We start from the raw sequence: 25,820 nt of genomic DNA, 5'->3' as shown, positions 1-25,820 counted from the left end.
ACCACTTGTCACTCTCAGGCCGCCGCGCGCGCACCGCCGCGCCAGAAAGTATCACGTGCACGTGCCATCCGCATTATTTATCTGTGGGACATTTTTAATCTGTGAGAACTGTGACCTTGTGTGTGTTTCGGTTGCGTACGGAAGATTCAAACGGTATGTTCTTTGGATTTATTATGGATTTGAATGTAGTGGATTTTATGGACGTTGGTATTGCTGATAGCAATTGATAATGAAAACTGATAATTAACTACTGTTCTAAACATTGATCTGTATGGATGATGATAGATGTGTTTAGTCTATGCTTGGGCCGATTTGGCGCCAAATTTGTAGCAGGTATCTGTAAAATTCTATAGTTTTAAGCTATGCAGCTTTCATATATGATATAAAGTTTTACAAATAAAGCTAAATGTGAGCTTTTCAGGTCAAAGAATCCAAAGTCGAAAGTCGAAGTCCAAAGAGTGGTTTGCCGTAACATAGGAAACTTGTAAAGAAAATGAATAACAGTATAGATACTGTTGCGGCTTCCCGCTTCACGCTTAATATATGCGTTATTTTGAATAATGAGTATGTCATGTAATTTTATTCAAAATGGGATGCATACAGACAAAATTATTATGTTATAATGAAACCCGAGTTAGAGTTATTTAAATTCTTTATTAATAACCTATATTTAAACAAAAAACGCTTTGTTGTTAATGAAAAAAGTGACAAGGCAGAGCAGAAAATTTGAAAACTAGTTATAATATTCTTCCTACTACAGGTAGGTACAGACAATATAACAGAGTACACGTTGAGAAATAACTGAAGAAGATTAATATCACGACTTTCATATAAACTTTACATTTCAAATACATATTAACTCTGGATATCGGTAGATATACTATGATAACTGAGGTACATACAAAATACAATATCCGTACCTAAGTACATTATGCAATGATCGTTATGCATATTAAAAATTAAAGCTATTTTACCACATTTTGCAACAAACTGATATATTTTTATTATTCGTTCTTTATTTCTTTTTAACTTATAATTCACTACCATTTCATATTCATATCCAGTAAAAGCGCAGGAAGCACGTGAAATATTACGAAAGCTTTTAATCGATCCATTCAACATTTACATGGTCAATTTGTAGTACAATTCGGTTCGTCTGTTAAAGCATTGCTCGCTTGTTTCAACTGAATAATTTTAATCAATTATCAACTATTGATTCGTTTTGCAATTTTAACGGTTAAAATTTGCTTGATATTCAAATAACTGTGTGAGCTGTTAGTATAGCACTGGGTCAAATTAATTCCATTTCGAATGTTGGAGAAATTGTTTTTAGAAATTAGATATAACTTTTATTTTTATATACCTACATTTGCATATTTACATAATATATAGATACTATTTGTGTTAAAATATCACTGGACTACGTGACGTCGGAAAATGAAGATGGTAAAAGGGAAGCCGCAGAAAAAACTGAAACTTAGTAAGTAGATTGATAAAAGGTTGTCTACAATTTGTGTAATAAAATCGAAATAGTCCAAATTAACGAATTTCTGTGAATATAACACCTGCAATTTCTGTGAATATATCAATCTCACGAATTTTCGTGAGATTGATAAATATGTCACTTGTATTTTTAGTCGCTTTCATTGTCTACTTCTTTTTCACAAATTTTCTTCTCACATACAGCATGTTTACCTATTTCTTTAACGTAAAGCACGCCATTCACGCTTGGACTTTCTTACATACAATACCTTATAAACGTCAAAGTAACTTTGCTTATATCATAACTCGAGTTTTGAAATGCTTTCAGCGTAAAGCTTTCAAAAGTAAATGCTTTGTGAATCTTTCCTGTTCATTGTTTTATCTATATAAAATTCATTGAATTACACGCTTGTAGCTACATTTCTTACACAGAGAAAAACGATGAAGGCATTGTACATTTTCATACATTATTGTCGAAGTTTAAACGTTTTAAGTTTTAACATTTGCTGTACCCACACAAACATGTAAATATCGCATGTGGCATGTAAAATATGTCCACGAAAGCGACAGATCAAACAAAAAGCGACATAAAAACGTCGCAAATCGGCGAACAAGCGATCGGTAAACAGGAAACGTGTTCGAGCACACGTCGGCATTCGGGTAATCGTTTAATCGTTACGTTAATGGGAGAAATTTATCTCCGGTGGGGCCGATACTGGAGGCTCCCGCTTTTTTCTCGTACTTTCTCCGTCTAAGGTTATTAGTGTGTTTTTATTTTTTAGTTTTATCAGCCAGAAATAATCTTTAGATCAAGCTGTATAAGAAACTGGATTAATATACTGTGTTAACAGGAACACGCTCTTAATAACAATTAAGAGCGTAAAATAAGAGCTCATAAAATTAACGCGTGTGATGATTGTATTGTATACTTATGTTATTAAATAAAATAAAAAAACAACAAAACATTAACCACTGCTTGGTAAATTTATTAAAAAAGTAGGCGATGAAAGTGTGTAAAAGAGCGTTCCATTCATTCATGGCGTTTTCAGCGTAAATTGTTACTGCCTTAACCATAAAATGGTAATGCGATGTTAAGACCTAAAGCTCGCAATAAACGATGCAATTATACTTGTTCAGATATTGTTTGTTAACTAATTGAAACTTAACGCTCATATTATTGCTTCCAGTCTTGTTACATTAAGATCTTTGTTGTGGATTATTCCTCTCGGTGCATTTACAACAAACGAACATAGAGCTAGAGCAAGAGCATTCTTTCGTAATCTTTTAATGTAAACGAAAACTCGCATTCAGTGTTGTTCAGTATTAGAACATTGTATAGAATTTTTTCAAACGCCCTAAGAACAACGAAAGAAAGCTCTACCTGTTCACACTTAAAAAAATACATAGTGGGATTACAATGAGCATTCGCTCGTTTGATGTTAATGCACCGGATACATTTTCAGTTGTTATTTAGTTAGTTTCGAATTAAAAAATAATTTTCCTTACATAATAATTAAACTCTCAATCAAAAACTACCCTATTGCACATTTAAAATGTCATCTTTCTTATATATAAAAATGAATCGCAAAATGTGTTGGTAAGCGCATAACTCGAGAACGGCTGAACCGATTTCGATAATTGTTTTTTTATTATATTCCTTGAAGTACGAGGATGGTTCTTATGTAGAGAAAACGTAAACATGTAGCACGGGCGAAGCCGGGGCGGACCGCTAGTTTAATATACAAATAAGTGCACCGAAATAATTCAAAGCATATCTACACGTAAACAAATAAAAACTAATTTTATTTAACCACAAGAAACTTCACCCAGTCCTACATCTTGATCTGGATTAAAAATATGCGTGGCCTGAAACCAAGGCTTACAAACCGCGATCACTAAAGGTAGCCGGATGGTACTTAATTAGATCCGCCTGACCTTCAAGATGTATCAATTGACATCGCATTTATTCATGTAACTTGAACCGCCTTACAAGGATTACCAACAGTCATATGGGTTATTGAATGAAGCTTCTGTGCGGTGGCGTAGCTAACTAGGGGATAGGCAATCCTAGCAGAAATTCTCTGTAGCAGTGAACATTTCCAAAATTTGTCCTACTTTCAAAATCAATATTGGAAGACTTTGCTAATGTTGCAGTTTCTTTTTTCTCGTTGTTATTTGTCTCAGCCTTCGTTTTCCTAGCTACGCCAATGTTTCTGTACACCACTTTTGTGAACCCGGGAACCGTGTCAAAGTTGTGGCTGGTAATGTAAAATTGTGGTATTTCCTCAAATTGTGCGTAGACGCTTGTAAACTATGTAAATTTTGTAATGTTTTACGTGCGGTTATACATTCTATTTAATTATAACATATCACATATTATTATTAAATATGATGTAAATTATGCAGTCAATATCAAGGCTAAATTCATACTACCTATAAATGAGGCATAGGCACGTGTGTACTGTTTGATTAAAAAAAGTGTGATTAATATCGTAAGCTAACAATAAAGTAATTAAATGTGTTAAAGTTAATATTAATATTTAAAAATTATTTTGTTAATTGCATTAAACCTCAACGTGCCTCAACTTTTAAATTCAACAAACTTCACACGAAATAATTATGTCATAATTCTGTATTCATATTCATGCACGCTTATTATTAACTTATTAAGACGAACCATATAAGGGGCCGAGATAATTATGATTATTTTCTCTCTTCTGACCTTCTTTACCTGAAATAATTCATTAAGGCTAGCGATTTATTTGCACTGAGTGAACATTTATTTTCATATGTGTAACAGTTTGCAGAGTTAAGTGTAACGAAGGAAAGAAAGTTCTGTATATGAGTAGATACATAGCGTTTTGCTACATATCAGCTAGGTAATAATGACGGTTTTTTACTTTGAAAAATATTAGTATTGGAGTTTATGTGGTAATAATCAAAGGCAAACTGTTGTTATGAAATCGGAAGTCATATTATTGTGTAAATGAATTGATATTGTTTTCGGTAGATTCCACTGTTTTATAAGAATACTTAGTTAAATATTCGACTACATATTATTGCGATTCATTAGAACTCGTTAACAATAATAATGTTTTACGTTCAATACAAACATTCGTCTTCTTCGGTTTATGATGAGATTTTTATAGTTTTGTACCTATGTAAATATTAGTACGACTTTCAAGTTTACTCATGTCGTTTTATGTACTTTCGTTCTTTAAAAAATTTACATATTAAATAGGATGTTACTGCGTTTCGGATGCACGATGCCGGATACCTACTTCCCTAACTCTTTTACTTTCTATTACGTGCTTACAATTGCTCACAGCTTTTTTACTTGGAAGTTGCAGTCTTAAATAAATTAACTTTTACATTCGGCAAAACTCCTAGCTCGGTATCTACGTAATCTTTAATCATACTTCGAAGAATTTTTAAGTAAAATTATAAGTATAAATCATTTAATGATAAAATAAACATCTCGCTAAAAGCGAGCTTTTAATTTGAAAATTATTTTTATTAATTTATTTATTACTATTATGCAATACTTTTTTAAACTTTTATACTTTTACAGGGTACCTAAATAGAGAGGTATATAACTCCGCTTATCAGAGTTGTTACAGTAATCTATGCAATTGGTATGCGGGCACGCATAACACGCTTATCAATTATGAAATAACAAGAGACTCGCCCGCGGCTTTGCCCGATATGTCTAAACCTAATAAATAATATACTAAAACCTTCCTCGAGAATCACTCTATCAAAAACAACCGCATCAAAATCTGTTGCGTAGTTTTAAATATTTAAGCATGCAAGGATAAGATATAGGGACAGATAAGCTTTGTTTTATATGTACTATGTAATGATTATTCATCCTATGTGACTCCTCCTATTGATAAAGAATATAAATTAAGATCTAATAGTTTAATTTTAAATCATTGTGATGACGATGTAAAGGGAATGAACTCTGATGTATCTCACATTCTTAAAAAATAATATTGTCGTACTAAATATGATGAGGTGAGATGAGTATAATTACGTTATATCCATATCATTATTATGAATGAAAATATAAGAGCTATCTATGACCTTTTCACACCTATATACAAGAACATATTTTATTGAATTTCCGTTGACTTAAGTTTTACCAATTTCGTTTGATGTATGAAAACTTGTCCCGCGCGCACATAAACGAAGCAAGTGCCTACTTCTATCTATATAAATATATTTCTTATATGTTATATATGTTTACATTGTGATACAATGTTGCACTAACCCACCATCTGGTATTGGATCAAGTATTGCTTACGTTTCCTTACTTATTGGAAGCCCGTGGCAGCTTTCTTCATGGCAGGGCCATTTCACATGAGTGGGGATATGGGTTTACTTGTTTTTACAGCTTTGATAGTGAGGGCAATGGTAGTACGATAAATGAGTTTTAATTTTTTTTCTTTTTATTTAGGGTAATTATAGATTTGGTAGGTAGCTTATTTCAAATATGAGCTAGGTATTATTATAAACACATGTATTCGTGTTACAACAAATCTAAATGTAGGTAATTATTTTAGTTATGATTCTTAAATTTTTTATCTATTAAAATCATAAAAGTTCATTTATTTTTCATTAATTATGATTTGCATGATCTGTATTGAAAAAATACAGCGTAGTTAAGTAGGTAGTAAGTATTAATCGTATAAACATTAAATATTATTAACGATAATTATATACATTCAAATAAGCTTAAAGATAAATTATGCTTATACACTACATTGTATTTTCCAATATTTTAGTCTTACATCCATTGAAATTCATAAAGTTTGACACTTGAATAGTGCCTAAATTAAACAAATAATATTCGAAGGTTTAAAGGATACCTACTCAAAAACCGTGAATCAAAAAAACGTGTTAGTATTGTAAAATTGACCTTTGTAGAACGTTATGAGTTTTATTTTCGTTCAATCAATGCATAATTGAATAGATAAAAGAGAAAGTGAGATGAGTCGAATGAATCTTCGAAGCTTCTAATTGACATATACAAACGGCCTTTTGTTTGCTCGATAGCGTAACTATGGACATGTGTTCACACAGAACTGAAATTTTCTCCCAATTGTCGTGTTTTGCGTGAAATTTTAATGAGAACCCGTGGTAACAGTTGTGTTCACACGAGATAATTAATATAGCGTGTTTTTATCATAATTTTAATTAATTATTGAGAATTATGAAGCTTGATAATAATTTCTATCAGCATTGTTATTAGTCATGTCTACCAGCTGCACATTATTTTTCGTTAATGTCATAAACTTACATTTATTGTAGGGTATATTAAAATTTAAAAGCTGTGCTCTACTCACTCTATAAATAGTGTCCTAATCATATAAAACTCCATGAATGGGATACGATTCGAACTTCTGAACACTTTGCGATTATCGCATTTAAATCTACATTCGAAGAGCGAGTCAACCTTAGGCGTAATCTTTAAATGACATCATTTAAATCTTATCTAAGGAGCGACAAATTCATTAACGCCTTCGATATGAGCTTATAGCTCTACCAAGGCTCTACCACAGAATACTCAATAGTAGCTAACGCCTAGCTCTACATAAATAAAACTATAACTACTCAAAGAGGAAAGGGCATTGAACCGTACACCGAGAGATTATTTTATACTTACTTTAAATATAATTTTTTGACATCTCCATTAACAGATATTTGGAGATATTTGGCGATTCTTTCAGTCATCTTATATTTCTGCAACAATATTATGTAGTATGTATTCGCATAAAATTTTAACTGTCGTTAAAATCGTCACAAATCAAATTAAGTCTCATTATATAACTGTATCTAAACGATTAACTTCAATCACAAACCAATAAATATAAAATTAATTACGAGGATTCATCACGATTAACCGCTCAAATGTTCGTTTCAAGGATGATTGGAATCAATCAAGTTGAACGTACACATCGGATCAGACATTAACACCGTAAAACATCGATAGCCGCTAATTAACTGGTGAAAGTTCGACCGACTGACCAGGAACGAAACTCGATGTTTTGGACACCGATTTTAGATCGATTCTACTTTCGTTTTTGACTACTCTCGTGTCAACTTCGCGTATATATTATGAGACTGGTTCTAATGAATAGTCACGATGTGTAAATCGAAATTTATCGAATATTGTAAATATTTTAGTATGTAAAGTTCTATATAAAAGGGCAAAAAAACAAGAGAAATTTGATTCAAAAAAACGCAACTACTGTAGGTTAGTATAAGTAGTATTTGAAGAACCATGATATAAACCTAGATAGATTGTTAACAATGTCATTCACATAATACTATTATTGTATCTTTGTATGGGTTTGTATTTAATTGAAAAGGTAAACCACAGATTGGAATTATCTCACCTAACCAGTAGATAAAATCCATATTGTAGAGACTGTTAAAGCATAAATTTAATAAACATATTTTAGTACGTAGTTACTGAAATTTAACGGCTAAACTTCCTCTACATTGTAAATTACGTTGGAAAAGATACATAAAATTTCCACTAAGAGCGATTAACTTTGCCGCTATTAAACATTATAATAATAATAACATAATATTAAATCTAGGAAAAGAAAAATGTTATACGAAAGCACTCCTTAACCGGCACAGCCCTGACCTACGCTCTCAAAATAACTACGATGACACTTTAAAAATCTTACAAAAATAGCGAATCGAGGTTTAGTTACGGTTCATTAAAATAAAGTTTTGAACTCACTTCTAGTGCTCTTACAAACGTTTACAGTTTATTTATATTTCCCTAAATAACGTATAAACTATAAAGTATTACTTATTACCTTTTCTGATGGTTTTCGATCAGTGATCGTGAACCAAAACGATCGTAAAAGTACATTTAGTGGCAGTAGTACAAATAACGAATGCCTAATGAATCCAGGATACGAATTACTCACATACTTTTCTATAAAAGGTGGTGTCTCGGACGATATATATCGACACGTGGTTTCTAATCACCGGAGATGACCCTACGTATGTGTGCCAACGGGTCTCGTAAGTGGGTTTACGACACTACAGATTCCCAAGGCGTGTGTGTGTGTGTGCATTGTCTACTGTAATTAGTTATAACTGTTAGTTTCCTAGGATTGTGTGACAGTAATATGGGAATGAGATTCGATTGATATGCTATTCGTTTTGTTGCATATTATTAAGGAACGCTAGTATGACTGTAAAAATGTAACAAATGTAAATCATATATTTCATATCAGTTAGCCTCAGACATACCGTGAGTAAAATAATATTCATTATACATAGGTACTGAATAAGTCGCGTTTATACAAAATATTGAAAAATGTAAGAATATTAAAATTTCGTTGGCGGTAGCAAATGCAGAATTTTATAAATAAATTTCAATTTGGAAACAAATGTAAGTATTCAGTAGATATGTTACGGCTAAAGGTAGGTGAGAACATAAACTTAAGATTAGCCGGCTAAACTTAGGTTTATTTTCGACGAGGTGTTAATGTTAGTTTGTTCTATCTTTAGCCGGCTAAACTTAAGTGTAACCGCAGGCCCGTGGCTAAAAATGTCGGGGTGGGTAGATTTGGTTACTATAATACATGTAAGGAACAGGGCGAGTGTTTTCTGGCACTTCGCCGGCTGCTGCCGCAGCACGCTCGCTGCGCTCGCTCGGCTCGTGCGGGTCTTAAGAGTTCTAACCTAACCTAACCTAGCCACCAGCTTTCTGCCCTGAGTCGGGGTGGGTAGATTTGGTTACTATAATACATGTAAGGAACAGGGCGAGTGTTTTCTGGCACTGTGCGGGCCCCTCAAGCCCTCCACCGGCCCGGCGCTAACCAAATCTACCCACCCCGACATTTTTAGCCACGGGCCTGCGGTTACACTTAAGTTTAGCCGGCTAAAGATAGAACAAACTAACATTAACACCTCGTCGAAAATAAACCTAAGTTTAGCCGGCTAATCTTAAGTTTATGTTCTCACCTACCTTTAGCCGTGACAGATACATATTAAGTAATGTGTAGCGGGCGTGCCCCTGGACCCTAGCTTATAAGTTTTATGCTTTAAGATGAATCTTGTTTGTTTGTTCTCTCTCCACGTATTAGGCATCAACAAATAGACATTGTAAATAATTTCAAATTACAAAATAAAATGTTCACCTTAATTTAGGTTACATTTCATTACGGGGACATCATTTTAATATTCAATGCGGTAAATACGAAGTTTCCATTCAAAGTCCCTCCATTCAGGAGCACGTACCGTAATGATACAGCTATCTACGCAATAAACAGGCATTTGAGTGACCTATTTAACTAAGTATAAAATACTGCCATTTACTGGTGATTTGGAAATATGCTACCTACATAATTATATAGAAATTCATACGTAGTGTGTCGTCATCTCTGACTATTACCTAGATTAGATTGTATCCTCCGAACATAGAAATGATACATACATAATATATCGTTGTTTTTGGATAAATCGTTAAACGTATAAGAGACAGGTGTGAATCGTTAGAATATCGAAGATTGACCAGTGTGCAATTCTTCTTCTTCTCTTAGATAATCCGCCTGTGTTATTCTGTTGTACATAAAAACCCCAATGACATAACATTGCCTATAAGGAAATTGATATTTAAAAATATATAATAAATTAAACTTACTTTAATGGTCTCCGATAAGCTAATTAAACGTCAAACATGAAGGGTTATCGATTTACATGCTCACGATCCGAATTTATCTGTCAAGTATCCGAACGTGACATTCGCCCGTCGGTGTGTCTGTGTGTTTGCATACGAAATTTGATCTTTCTCTTTCTCACATAACCTTATCCTACGGATCCTCTCGTCGCCGGTGAAAGTGTAAATAAGAAGCGCTTTCGTTTGGGAGTGTTTTGTTTGCTTTTATGTTTCGGCATATTAGTTAAACTTCAATATTTATTGAAGGTCAGGTTTAGTTTAATGGTTTTAGAGAAATCTCTATGTGGTCACGAATACAAAGCCGATAGCAAAATATATTCTATGGGAGATAAAAAACCTTTGACCTCACGTAACGGGTGTTTTATGGTCAAGGACTTGTTTTGAATATAGAAAATATTCCTATAAAGTATGTCAAAAATATTAAGTTTATCTATGTTAAAATATCAAAACCAACATCGTTATAAAAAAAATATTTATCGCTTTCTGATAATATAGAAAGTTAATAGAAATAAATATCATATACGATAAATTTAATAATATAATATGCCTATGATTAACCGATAACACGAATGTGAAATATAAATCCAATAAATATTAAAATTTAACAAATTATAGACATTTACCTGCCTTTAAAACAGATGTTTATCGTTTCAAACATGGATATCACCAAAAAAAATATTAAAATTTCGGCTCTAAATTACACGCATTGTCGTATACTCTCACTATCAACGGCCGTTGACCCCAGATGTTGTGATACCTAGCCGTCTGCTTGTCTGCTAACCGTCTAGCTCTAGTGTTTATTAAGGTAACTGTTAATTTATAGGAGCTGATATAAAACAGTATAGACATAGTCTAAAGAGTATAGATGTATGTATGATGCTTACGGAGTATGGAACATTCATGAAGATATTTTTGTTATATTAGATATTTTTCGTAAGGGAAAAGCTCTTTTGTAATTTCAATTCACTGCAAATTTTGATCTCGAATCTCAGTTCGAACTTCGATGCTTTTACTCCTTAACCTCTGTAGTCAGGATTTATTTCAGAAGATTAAGTCATTTTAATTGTTATTGGTATCAAAAAAACACATTTTCTAAGAATGAAACTTTTTTTTACCACTCAGAATTCAAACCTCAAATCAAATTTATAGCTTCTCGTGATCGCTTCCAAATCGATCAGATCGCTGCAATTTGATTAGAATTTTTATCGTTTCTATACAGTCTTGGATATAAGAGAAAACCCTTATAAATAAACATAAGATTATCCATATCTATAATGAAGTACTTTTATGTATAAGAGCGGTGGTATATTAAGCATTGACACTGAAATTTAAATAATTTTCCCATGAGTTCTACTCACAACGCATCAACCTCGTATTAATTTAACAGTAGGTAATGATAACAAAATTTTCAATGAAGCTCACATCTCGGTCAAGAACAAGTGAAAGTGAGAGGTTGTTGCCGCCTTTTTAGTGTAAGTAGAGTCTGCAAAAAAGTTGCGCCGACAAAATATTTTATGTATCAATCATATTATATATTTGTATTTTGTAAGTAGGTACCTACATGTGTACATGTGTAGCTTTAAATTTTCTAGAGAAATAATATGCATTACGCTCTTAGCTAAAAAACCTGAACTCTATAAATGTATAAATAATTTTTTCTTTCGGTCCAACGTATGTCAAAACTCTATTACTAGTAGGTAAATGTTCTCAATTCTCTTTAAAAAAACTTCAGAGAGAAAAAGAAAGATTGATAAATTGATTCAAATCTTACACCGAACGTTATTATATTACATTCTATAATGGCAGCTAACAATATACGATAATAAGTCAATCGTGAGTCGTGACGTGATATCATTAGTATGTACATCATATAGCCGAAGCCTTATTATTTATTATACCATGCTGCATAATGCTTGCGTACTATTATGAAAGGTAATTGCTCTATTTGACTAATGGTAGTCAGAGGCTGTTAACATTATGTTTCTGAATAGATATAACAATGCTTGCCATTAAGGAAAAGTAAATAAACTAATTACCAAATATACACAATATTCATAAATAAACTACCAAATACACAATTATTCAGCAAACTGAAAAAATACACCTATGCATTTAACAATTTAACAAATCAGAAAATAACCACAAAAGCCTAATGTATACTCCTTCAGACTTGAATACAGTTATACAGTAACATATTATATAACATACTAAACATGTAAAATAACCTCAATAAAATATACACATTCCTGAACAAAAGCGATGAGACATACAACAACAATTCAAAAGGTCCGGTCGTACGCAGTGATCGAATTCATCCGCACCCTGCAATTATACAAGAGCGGAACATGCGTTAAACAGCAAAAAGTATCCGAGTGGACATCTACAAAGAGTTCCGGCACTTTCTCCGCCTGACCCACTTGGACCCACTTGGCCAGACCGCCCAACGCCCAAAATATTCGGTGATTAAAACCGATCTGTGCACCCGTGGCTTTACTTTCCACTCCTGCCAATTAAACCTGGCACCACAGCAACCGTTTTGTTTTTGCCAATCGCAACTGACATGTGCAAAATGAGGTCTTAATTGAACATTCGGAAAAGCGAGAATTACAAGCATTGCCGCCCTTTCATTTACTTGTGATAAGAGTAATTCGATTTTTTAATTTATCTCTTTATTTATGATTTAACGCTGATTTGATGAAAGCACGTTTATCTTATATCTACATTCCTTGAAGCTTAATAATATTACTGAATAAGAAAGAAAATGTCTTCATTTCTCAGCACGTTCATGGGATTAGAATGCCTCAAACGAGGCTCGCCTTTGACCCGAAATTTCACAATTTCTATCCCTTATTAAAAGGAAAAGATTATTCGAGATATTGCAAACATGTGAGGTATTAATCAGAAATCTCGACAGTAAGAGGGAATTTCTTGTAGTTTCGTAACATTCGGTATTTAAATGTCTTTAACAAAAACTAACATAATAATATATCCTTACGGTATGCTCGCGTTAAGCTTAAATGCATTTTGAGGCCATACATACATATAATTTCCTACTTAACTAACTTATTAAAAAACTAAAAAGTTATTTTATAATACACCTACTAAACTAATCATATGAATATTTTTGATACATAAATTAATATATTTTAAATTGTTATTTTATAATACACCCCCATCTACTAAACTTATCATAAGATGCACGGACAAATATCTAATGTTTTCCTCCTAATTTAATTTCATAGACTGATCGTCTCATTTATCATAAGTGAAATCTAAAATTACACCAATATCCTTTTCACCCATACTCTAACCGAATTAAAACTAACAGTAGAGAACATTAACTTCGATGATAAATTATTGTCTGAAACAATACAATAGACCACAATGCGCGGCCGTAAAAAGTAAAATCGTGTGTTCAAATTAATTCGCATTCACAATTAACCGTTATTATCTCAGAAGCGAGTTAGTAAGGCACCAGTTACAATGGATGTAATGTTTTTATTTGTTTCGTGGGGAACAGCCGCGAGAACTTACACTAGGGCGGGAAACTGTGACGTTTCGAATGCCTTACACTTTTGTTTTGACTACAATGAGAGCACCATTTCCATTGTAAATGTACCGGAATATTATTCTATAGTACGAGTATTTACTATTCATATGATAGGCGAACGTTTATAGTTAAAAAAAATATACATAAACTTGTATTTTTGATTTTGACGTTTATTCTAGCTCACTACACTCTTTAGAGCTCTTATATGTCGTAGTTTTTAGTCAAATAAATAGTTAATGTAACAAATAAATAGTAACAAATCACTACACACCAGTGAAGTGATTTGTTTACTACAGAGAGATAAAATTTCATGAAATTTTGTGTGTGTTAAAAGATTCTGGAAACGTGACTCAATATTTTACTTTTCTTTCTGCATTTTCTTAAACATTTTATAAACTTGACCAAAATCTAAAGGTTGAATACATACTTTAAAGATTATCTTTTCTACCTACATAGTAAGTATAGAAAATATTAAAAAGGCAATTTCTACAAGTGATATTGAACAGCGAATACGATACTCGAACTTTCCCCTGCAAGTCAAACATAAACTTTCGACGAACAAATTTATGAGCGTTTGTTTTTTGTTTGCAGATCTAAGATGCGGCTGAGGCGCGGCGTGGCTGTTGTCATCCTTCTCGTTTTTCATATGGTAAAGTCTTTGCTACCTATTGTTAATATACATAGTATACACGCAAAGGCAGTTGGTAATCACTTTCTATTAGTTAATCGCTAAGGCTTCACTTGGGCAGTCTTAATCCAAGCGGAGACAAATCCAACGAACTAAAAATTTATAGCATTGATGATAATATATTCATTTCTTGGATATGTCCTACAAAAAGTTATTCAATGATATATAGAGGCAGATAGAGACACAATTTGACTCGTGTCTGAATGTTCTTAAAGTAAAATACGGAAAATATCAAAAGGGCTCCTGAATGAAGGAAGGGACTCGTTCATCAAAATATTACGCATTCATATTTCATTCGTTCATGAAAAATAGGTTAGTGACTTAGAAAACAGCCATCAATTATATTTATTTAACATTTTAGTCTAAGTACTATACTATACTTGTCGTTTCATATTTCGTGTGATTGGATGAAATAGAGTAAATATATCAAGTCAGATGGGATTCAGGTCAATCATCGTAACCACATTACAAAAAACAAATTGGGCTGGAAATATTGTTCAATAGAATGAAAGAATAAAAACAACAAATTTAGTTTTACTTTTTTATGATAACTTACCTGATATTATTTGACACGCTGTTTTTTAGATTTGATGGTGTTAATGATAACACAGCATTTTATATGTTGATGATCTACATTTTTCATTGTCATTTTTGTTTTTGTATCTACGAATACTAAGTCGAAAATCTTCTTTACCTAATATCTATAGAGCAACTATACGTGCACTATTACATACAATATTCTTATTTCTTATGGAAAAGACGTGAAGTTATTTCACTTTTCGTATCTTGCAGAGAGTCACTGACCAAGTAATTGCTCACCACTCTTTTATTAATTGGATAAGTAGGTAAATAATTATTAATTTAACTAAGTAACTTGAATAATAATGAAAGCTTTTCAAAATTGCTTAAGCTAATTGCACATTCACTCTGAACAAATTAAGTTATTGAAACCTTTTATTTTCATGTCATTTTGTAGTGACATAGTCATTAGTCAATGTAACAACTTTTCATATTTTAGTAAACTCAACATTCTTTATTTTTTTTTCGGAAGATACATAGTAATGTAAACATTATACGACACAATAAATTGTAAAATATTATCACTTACAAGAGTGAGTATACCTATAGAACACTGAACAACCTAGATAGTGTAATGTAGGTACCTACTATAGGCTAGTTGAAAGTCAACACTCAAGTATCGATGCACATATACGGCGCATCACTGGCGCCAGCTGTTGCTGACACGTAGTTTCGCTAAATTATACTGATTACTATTAATTTATTGGATACGCTTTGATCATTGGACTAATCACGATAAGCGGAGGAAATGTTTCGTGTTTTATGTTTGCGCTTTATTTTTTTATTAAGACTGCATTGACTTGAAATAAATTGATGCAGTTATAGTTGTAGAGTCGTCGTTATAAGGAGTACTTTTTAAAAGTTGTATGATGGGTATAATTACGATTAAAGATGCGTCGTAATAGTTACTTGGAAATGCTGACAAAATATCTTATATTTTACAACTCAATATTACTGTAAAAGTTACTTATATAAATTCATTTATATCATTTATATTTTCCATAAATCTATAATAAACATCCAAACCCCCCAACTGATGGTCCGTAACTTTTCAAATTGCAATTACACTCTTTTTCGACATACAGACTAATACAGAATTCCGCATCACGACAATTTTGCCATTCCCTTGCCTTTTTTGTTTGATTGGCTATACCTAGCTGAGTAATATTTGGAGTGTTGCGACAAAAACATTGACTTCTCAAACTCAACACATAACAAAAGCAATGGGGCGTGTCCTCCAGAGGAAATAAAATGGGATCGAATCTAATACGGCCATCAGGTAAACGCGCCAAATATGGCCATCGACCTACTGCCCATCGACGGCCACGACGAGTTCCGTCTAACACTTTTTACCCGTTCAGCCATAGCCGAGGCATTACTTACATGGCAACTCTGTAACAGAACATTGTAAACAACTCCCCATATGTATGGTGTTCCTGGAAACAAAAACTCCGTCACATATTTTATTCTAATAGTCGCCGGCCAGGGTAATTAACACCATTAGGGTTTATTGAATCGATACAACAATGGTGTATGACAGTATGTGGGTAATGGAAGCATGAGCTCCCGTTTTCTTTGCAAGTCTCTTTTCCAATCTTAAACGTCAACGTGCAGAAGTTAAATATGGATACGCTATTTGACTCTAAGCTTATATGTATATAAAACATATCGCTATTTCGCGAAAAAAAAAATGCAGGAGGCTATGTAATTCTTTAAGATTTTATCTATCATTCATGTAGACAGGGAAATGGCTTAGACAGACAGATAGAGAAACCTATAAAGAATAATAACTTTATGAAATGTATTTCTCGTTTTTATCACGAAAAGATAAAACATCGTAATACAGAAGCACACTATAACTTTAATTCTAAAAATAAAAAGTATACAAAAAGCAAATTATACACGTCCATCAAATATGTAAATTTGTCGGCAAGCCGGCCGATATAAAGGGAAGCCAACAATAGATGAGAGTCGCGTAAAGAGTAAAAGCTGCTTTCCCGTCGGCCACCGCGACCTACAGCGACGACATACATTGAACTCGAAATCCTGCTCGTCATTCTAGGTATTGTCCTACTACCTGCCTCACCCTGATATTATCAATGCAAACATCTTTATACGTGCAAATGTAAACGGTGAGCTTTTTGATAAACATCTGATTGATATGTTAGCACTTAGCACTGATAACTCTGAAAGAAGTTGTGAAACAGAATCTTATTCATCTCTACGACACGTTAATAATATTATATTTTATGTTAGGTCGATAAATTGATTGAAATTAACATTAGGTGCAGTTAAATGCAGTTAAAATTTTGTCGGATTGAAAATAATAAAAGGCGCTCGTTGACCACGTTAATGTTTTCGAGAGAGCACGAAATCAATATTCACTCAACTCAAATGAAAAACAATAAATTTCTTCCACCACCAGAATAAATTAAACTTTATGGATATTTGTATGAAAAATACTTCATACTGTTTGATTGTTCAGGCAGTACTCATCATGATAGCTGGTAGCATTACTGCTGCATTGTGGCAAACGTACATCAGATAAAAGAATATCATAATAATGCTTTACAATTGAATAACAATAACTTCTCTACTAAATGTGTCCGACAGAACCACTAACAGAGAGTGACGTCCGATAGGGACGCAATGAAAGTAAAATGAGTCCAGCGAGATCAACGACCGCGCACTGACATACTGCACTTGACGGCCGCTCCCCAGTGCACGCGGATCTTGTTACACACGTATTGCGTTTGTTTCCTACTTGTATGGTGTCTCTTTTTTGTGTAAGGGGTAGCAGTGGAAGCTGCTTTCCCGTCGGCCACCGCGACCTATAGCGACGACATACATTGAACTCGAAATCCTGCTCGTCATTCTAGGTATTGTCCTACTACCTGCCTCACCCTGATATTATCAATGCAAACATGTTTATACGTGCATCCTTCTTATGATTATAAGAAGGCGCTTTCTCTGGATCAATTTGTTTTTATTTTCTCTCAACTGATAATATACAAACTTACTTCTATCATCTAATTCATTTTATGCAGTTGTTGAGGATGATGCTTAAAATAGAAATTTTAATTTTGTAGGGCAATATTTATAATCAATATAAAAGCAATACCAAAGAAACCGACAATTCCTCAACTTCTATAGCTATCATATTTTATCAATCCTTATAATTTGTAATTGCCCGAAACGCATCTTCGAAACTTTCTCTTATATTATAAGTTACGTAACTTGATGCGTGTAGATGATTGTAGGAATCAATTCTCGGTATGATCCATTCAGATTCCAATCTCGACTAATTGCAGCGCTTGACACGAAGGAGGAACCTTTACAAGCCCACTCATAAATCTTTATTGAAGAAATAAAACAACCCGTACTTACACACATACTCTGGTCAGATACCAATACTTTCTAATTTCGTGCCTCGAGGCTAAATAAATGAGAGGTATAAAGCATTGATGGTTTTATATGAGCTCGGATATACATCGACGCCTATAACAAGCTAGATATTGAAGACTAAACGACCGGTTCCATACAGCGTAAAAGTTTCCAGATAATTTTACACGGACCACCCAAATACCTCTACCCAAATTTGACTATTCAATGTGAAAACAAAAAATAATTAATGATCGAGTGTAAACTTGTTGCTCACTGAAACCAGTTTGTGATTTTCGAAAAAACAGAGCAGTCAAATATACGATGATTTAAATCGAATGTAAAACGTATTCATGTGGAACTTTCACATGATTCTATTTTTGTCTCAAGAAAATTTAAAGCCGAGAGTCATCTAGCGAGATTTCGTTCGACCCAGAAGTGTTGGGTGTTGTCGCACAGCTTCCGACGTAGTTACTCCGGGAGACAGTAAAAACGGTCAGTGTGTCGAATTAAATAACACTTTAAATATTGCCCACGCGCACTAGTGAAAGCTGATGAAGATACAAAACGATTTTCTTATCGAATTCCCGAGATAAGGGTCTAAACGAAATTAAACTGCAAGTTTTAATTTATGATGCAAAAGCGTTTTCTTAATGTTATATTGTTATTTAGGGATTATAAAGCATAATATATGACCAAAACATATTATTATAGTATACTTCTCATATTTCTTAGGCGTAGGTTAGAATGCACTAACGATACATATTTCATTTTCAGAGTGGAACACTGAGCGATCAATCGTCAAACGAAAATGGCGGCGGAGGAGGCAATCCCAGCCCGGACGCCAACAGCGCTGCGGAGCCTTCTAGCGACCAGCTTGCGATGGAGTCTGCGGAGAGAGAAACCCCGAGCCACGCGTACAACGGACCACCCCCGCCGGTACCACCCCCGCATAATAGGAGACAGAATCCGCCGCACCACCAGCCGCATCATCCTATAGGTAAGCACCTAGTATGTTCTGGCGTTCTCTCTCTGTATTTTTAATGTGAAGATTGCCATAATTAACACACGAATAAATGTTAAATCATTTCTACCTTTTCTGATAAGTATTAAAGAATATGAATGTATAAAGTATAAACTGCAATATTTAAAAAACAGACATATATTATTAATTTGGCGAAGCGTACAAAATGCCAGAAATTAGTGATGCCATGGCATTTACAATATGTATATTTGCACACATGTTATTACTTTACATAAAATACAACATTTTACTGAAATATTAAATGTTTTCAGGGATGCCCAGAATTCCAAATCATCATCCTATGCACTCAAAGCCTTTTGCGATCGGATCTTCGGTGAATCATCACAAGAATGATATCGGACCCGGCTTCAGGGGACCACCACCGCCGCCGCCAGCGCCTCCCGCCGATGCTCAAACTTCAGCAAGTGATAAAGTTTTCAGTACCGCAGGTGACGTCTGGCCTGCACCAGCACCCGATATGCCTAAAATAGTTTCTCTAGATGTCAAATGTGAAAAGAATGCTATGCGAGTGTTTCTCAGTTTCGATAAACCCTTCTTTGGCATAGTATTCTCGAAAGGTCACTACTCAAACCATCAATGCGTTCACCTTCCTCCTAATTTGGGCAGAACGTCGGCTTCATTCGAGATCAGTGCACACGCTTGTGGAACAGCAGGAAGTGGTGACCCCAGATATCGAGGAGATGTCGCTGCAGCGGGCACGTACTTTGAGAATGTTATAGTTATACAATACGACCCACAGGTGCAAGAAGTCTGGGATCAAGCGAGGAAATTACGTTGCACGTGGCACGACCAATACGAAAAGGCTGTAACATTCCGACCATTCCCAGTTGATATGCTCGACGTCGTTCGTGCTGATTTTGCTGGCGATAATGTCGGATGCTGGATGCAAATTCAAGTCGGAAAAGGACCTTGGGCATCTGAAGTATCTGGCTTGGTGAAAATAGGTCAAACAATGACAATGGTTCTAGCTATCAAAGATGATGATGCCAAGTTTGATATGTTAGTACGTGATTGTGTAGCACATGATGGACAACGCGCGCCTATACAATTAGTCGACAGGCGAGGTTGTGTGACAAGACCAAAATTAATGTCAAGGTTTACAAAGATAAAGAACTTCGGAGCTAGCGCATCTGTCCTTTCATATGCACATTTCCAAGCATTCAAGTTCCCGGATTCAATGGAAGTACACTTCCAATGTACGATACAGATATGCAGATACCGTTGCCCAGAACAATGTTCAGAAGGTCACAATGTAATCGCTCCTCACGCAGAATACGGACCACCGCAGATTGACTCGTACCCAGTTGGAGTTGAAGTACGTCGGGATGAGAGGCGAGTAAGGAGGCAACGACGAGCTACATCACCGGAGAAAGAAGTAGGAGTTAACAGAGTGATACGTGTTGTATCTGCTGGTGACCTTAACCTTGATTCTGCAGAAGAGAACTCAGCTCCCAAGGTGGTTCCAACACCAGGACTTGTATGTATGACCACTCCTGGCTTCGCAGCAACACTGGGCGCTCTCCTTGTCACGTTAATAAGCTCTTGCGCTGTATCAGCAGTATTATTCTTTAAATTACGGCCAATTTCAAAACTGAAGAAGAAGACCGCCGCCATCACGACGATAACCCGACCGCACCCAGCGACAGCGCCGCATGTAATTTCAAAAAGTCGATTTTACTCGTAACCTAGCCTTTTTAACTTAATTTGTACATATTAGTGTGATGAGACTGAAGTATATAGATCAAGCCTAAAATAAAGCGTGTGCTATACGAGTGCTCAATTGGTTTAAAAATTCGTTAATCTAATCCCTTTATTGGAAAGATTGCGTTATTTATTGTATTTAGATAGGTCTGGAAACTGCCATTTAAGAGGCTAAAATTAAGGAAAATATTTGTACATGCACCTGTGTCATGAAATAAGTTACAAAATAGTACCTGCGCATCTCGCGTTACTTATGTGTAAAAGCGCAACTTTATATCCGTTAGCTTAATTTTATACTTAGTTTTTTAACGAATTATAAATCCCACAATATTCTAAATTATACGCAGATTGACGAAATCTATATAGGTGTCATATTGTATTAATTTTAATGAATTATTCTATTTTAATCTTATTATTTCTCTGTTATACTACTGGTCTGCGTGATATACCTAATAAACTAGATAATCAATGTTTTAGACCATTTTGAATGAAAGCATTTAAATAAAAACGATTTAGAATGAATTAAACGATAATAGTGATTAATATGAAGCCTTAAGTACAATCTTCTGTTACCTCTTGTCGAAGGCCTTTTGACGGAGAGGCAACGGAAATTTTGTTATACGATAGTATTTAGGTGAACCGCTAGCTTAATTTAAATTAACTTGTCATTAGTATTAATATTATTTATTTTAGTTAAGACTTTGTTGTAGTCATACTTACAAAATATTTATTTGAACCACCTCATTACCTCTTCTTCTACGTTAATTTTGTTACGTTTCTCCTTAATTATATAATTCATTTTAACGGGATACTTCATGTATTCGTCAACGAATGTGATCGTTGTAAGGTGTTGAATTTTTAAATATTTAAAAATGTTTTAATGAAAGTATAAAGTAATGTACAATATCATGAACAAATGTAGCAATAAAATATATTCACAAGTTTCAGTTATTTTATTTTACCTGTTCACTAGAATTAAGATGTAATATTATTTTCATATCAGCAGAATACCGAGTGCATAACACTATACTCAAACTAATTAAAATTTATTAAAGTAACCATTTTTTAAAGACAAGTAGATGTAATTAGTATAATCAAATGGTTAAAGATTGAGCGTTGCAACAAAGGGTTCGATTCCCTTTGAAGTCAGTTATAGTAAGATAGACACAGTCTTATGTGTGTGATTGACTGACCGATTTTGAGAATAAAAATAGTTAAATAAAAATGAGAAATATAAGATACATTCGCAAAAAGGAGACAAAACGTTAAAAAGTATAGTCGGAAATCAATTTTAGTTAACTATTACTAATTAACAGGGAATGAATCAATGGCAAAAAGATATTGTTCCCTGTTAGTTGCAAACTAGCTAATAAATCCTCAGGCCTAGTTATATTTTCTATAGCTATCATTCTGATACATAAGCTATAAAAAAATCGCACTAAATCCGTTCAGTAGTATTGACAACGAACAGTGAGATTTGTGAAGAAAAATTATGTTGTGCTTCAATAATTAAAAACGACGACGAAGTTTACTATCTCGCAAAAACCCAGCTTAGATACTTACCATCTCGATAGTTGGTTTTACAACTAATAAAATCAATGCAATAAAACAAAAACAACCTTTTTAAAAATAATTTATTTCATTAAAAATTAACAAGTGTATTTCACTTATAAACATGTTATATCTATATAAATGAAATATTTGTTTAACAAATAAAATATCGATAATATAAGAATACATATAGAAGAAGATAGAAGAATACAATTTATATAAGAATACATATAAATTGTATTAAAATAAAATACAGATAAACGCAACCATATCCCATAGATAAAGATGAATCGTATCGTAAGTATCTACATAGTAAAACAAAAGTATAAAATTGCACTTAAAAATGTATTTTCACAAAATAACTTAATAATAATAGTAAAATTAAATAAATGCAAGATTTTTGGGTGGCATTATATTATACATTATACAGTTGTATGTATAACTCACGGCAACCACGGACTAACAAATAGACAAGAATTTTATTCATATATTTATACGTTTTCATTAAAAAAACTGAAAATATTACACAATTTTTTGCATAGTCCAATAATCAAAAAGACTGATACTCTAATCAATATAGAGAAATATCAATTGGAATAAAAAACTGTTTACTATTGAAAATCAATTTTAAAAATGTTATAAAGTAAATTCAGAAAACATAGAAAGCATTGGTCGATTACTGAAATAATTTAAGTAGCACACTATGGCTCTTAAAAATATTATTTAAAAAAACGTATATTCGAAAGTACACCATCCTTAACATTTCAACAATCCTCTTTTAAATTATCTAGCTAATTATAAAACCTATAATTAAAATAGCATCTAAATTATATTTAAATATTAAAAGAATAATTATGTATATTGAGCAATAAGTACAAGAAATATCTTGATTAAATGCAGAATAAATGCAATCTTCAATAAAATAGTTATTTATAAAATATATTATTGTATTCATTGGTGTTTCAACAATCATTATCTTACAGTAAACCTATTTCAGTACTTAATTCTACAGCCTAAGAACTTAAACGAAGAAATATTTATAAAGGCAACATGAATAAATTGGCAAAATAAAGACAAGACACATTTGCATAAAGCTAAAAGAAAAAAAATGTATGCGTGTACTAGAGTACACACGTAAGAAGTGAAACTTCTTTATGACCTTAAAAATGACACGAGTATGGCGTAACGCAAAAATGTCACGCGTACGGCGTAACGCAAAAATTTCACGTGTACGGCGTAACGCAAAAATGTCACGCGTACGGCGTAACGCAAAAATGTTACACTAAATTTTTGTCCAACCCCGATAAAGAAGTTTCACTTCAAAAACTTTCAATACGAATAAATGCACTTTGTAAAGAGATATATAATGAAAAAAATGTGTGCGTGTACTAGTGTACACACGTAAGAAGTGAAACTTCTTTATGACCTTATTTTTCAAAAAATAATTTACTATATGCAACTTTACAGAAATACGTCGAATCACGCGTGGTAGGGATAAGAAAAAGATGGCGCGTAACGGAAAAATGTCACGCGTAACGAAAAAATGTTACACTAAATTTTTTTCCAACGCCGATAAAGAAGTTTCACTTCAAAAACTTTAAATACGAATATATGCACTTTGTAAAGAGATATATATAATGAAAAAAAATGTTCTAATATAAGAAGAAAATATATCTATCAACAAAATACATATTTATAAAGTACAAAAAAATCTATAGGATTATAATTTATCGAATAAAGATCAAAAAATAAAGAAAGTATCTTATCCTAATGGCATGACTTGACGTTTACACTTACCACTAAAAGACAAACACACTTCATACAATCAGAGATATGAAATAATCCGACAGCTGTAGTATTCAATTGGCAAAATCTTAATGCACATATTGTTTATTATTTTTAAAACAAACAGTATTAAAAACTTTTACAAGATACGAAACACAATTATTACAAGTAAATGTATCTCGGATTGTATGAAACGTCATAAAAGATCAAAATATTCTGTACAATAACTATATTTATGTATAAATGTATAATTCACATAAAGTGAAATGTAAAAAGTGTGGACTAAGTCCGTATCTTAGCACCATTCGTGATATAGAACCATTTTATTAAATTTATTGAAAACAACTCTATTTCAATATAAAATATTAGAAATTTATTGCAAAAAAAAGGAAATTTTTTAATAATAATATCAACTAGATGTCGCTAGTAGCGTATTGAAGTTAACCAATAGCAAATAATTGTTTTTATATCGAACAAAAAGCTAAATTTCAATACATTAAGCAGATGTCGCTAGTACGTAGCATTAACTTTAGCCAATAGCTAAAGTAACTTGTTATATTTACTGTTTATTAGTGAAAAATATTAAAGCTTTTCCCAAACGAAGCCTCGTGCTATGAACAAATTGAATAATGAAATAGTTTAAGAAATACCTAACTACAATTTCTAGTTTTTATTCTATGTCAAACGATATCAAATTCAACATTTTTTATTATTTTAATTTGCTGTCGCAAACATGGGGTTTTGTTAATTGTTTTAATATTTAAAAGGTTTTTACTTAGTTTCTAGTTTAAAAACCTCACTCTATGATGATATTGAACATTCATCGAAATTCGAATGAAATTATATATATTCTATTTCTTAGTAAGAAGACCCCAAGTTTGATATATCTTTTGCTAAAGTTCAATACAAATATATATTTTGGCCACACAATTACACAAAATTCTCTATCCATAAATTACATATCATTCGAACTCATTCATCGGGGTACGTAGCCAAGGGATTGCATGGTGGCAATTTTCTTTTTGTAATTCCTAATAATATATTTATAAATTAAACAATACAATTAATTACAATAATTGTAACCGCACCGGTGAAAACAACTCCGTCAAATGATTTTGCCACCTTTTTCCTGTACCAGTTCGATAACATTTATACCTATCCGTCTAAAATTTGGCCGTTCCAATATTTTGTGTGATTAGCTAGGTGCACTCACACACATCAGTCACCGTCAAGTCACCGATGACTGATCGGTGACGGTTTGTGTACGTATCCACAAACACCAGTCACCGTCATGTTGTCCGTCAGTCACGTCGCCGGTTTGACTGAATCATTGAACACATACATCAGG

The 25,820-nt window shown here is 33.1% G+C and overlaps 1 protein-coding gene across 1 annotated transcript; it reads left to right on the top strand.

The window, feature by feature from the left end:
• On the top strand, positions 1 to 22,079 carry dy (transmembrane protein dusky). Its single transcript, XM_090102040.1, has 4 exons — positions 1 to 153; positions 14,334 to 14,391; positions 19,168 to 19,390; positions 19,687 to 22,079. The coding sequence occupies exons 2-4, from the start codon at positions 14,341 to 14,343 to the stop codon at positions 21,117 to 21,119; spliced, it is 1,707 nt and encodes a 568-aa protein (XP_089958166.1). The 5' UTR covers positions 1 to 153; positions 14,334 to 14,340; the 3' UTR covers positions 21,120 to 22,079.
• The last annotated feature ends 3,741 nt before the right edge of the window (positions 22,080 to 25,820 follow it).

The sequence above is a fragment of the Colias eurytheme genome, chromosome 5 (genome assembly GCF_061535395.1).
Source record: "Colias eurytheme isolate Ceu_HAF_F1 chromosome 5, ilColEury1 Martin Lab GWU primary, whole genome shotgun sequence".
In the NCBI taxonomy this organism is placed as follows: Eukaryota; Metazoa; Arthropoda; class Insecta; order Lepidoptera; family Pieridae; genus Colias; species Colias eurytheme.
Note: the sequence above shows the minus strand (reverse complement) of the source record. Positions and strands in the feature narration are given on the sequence as shown.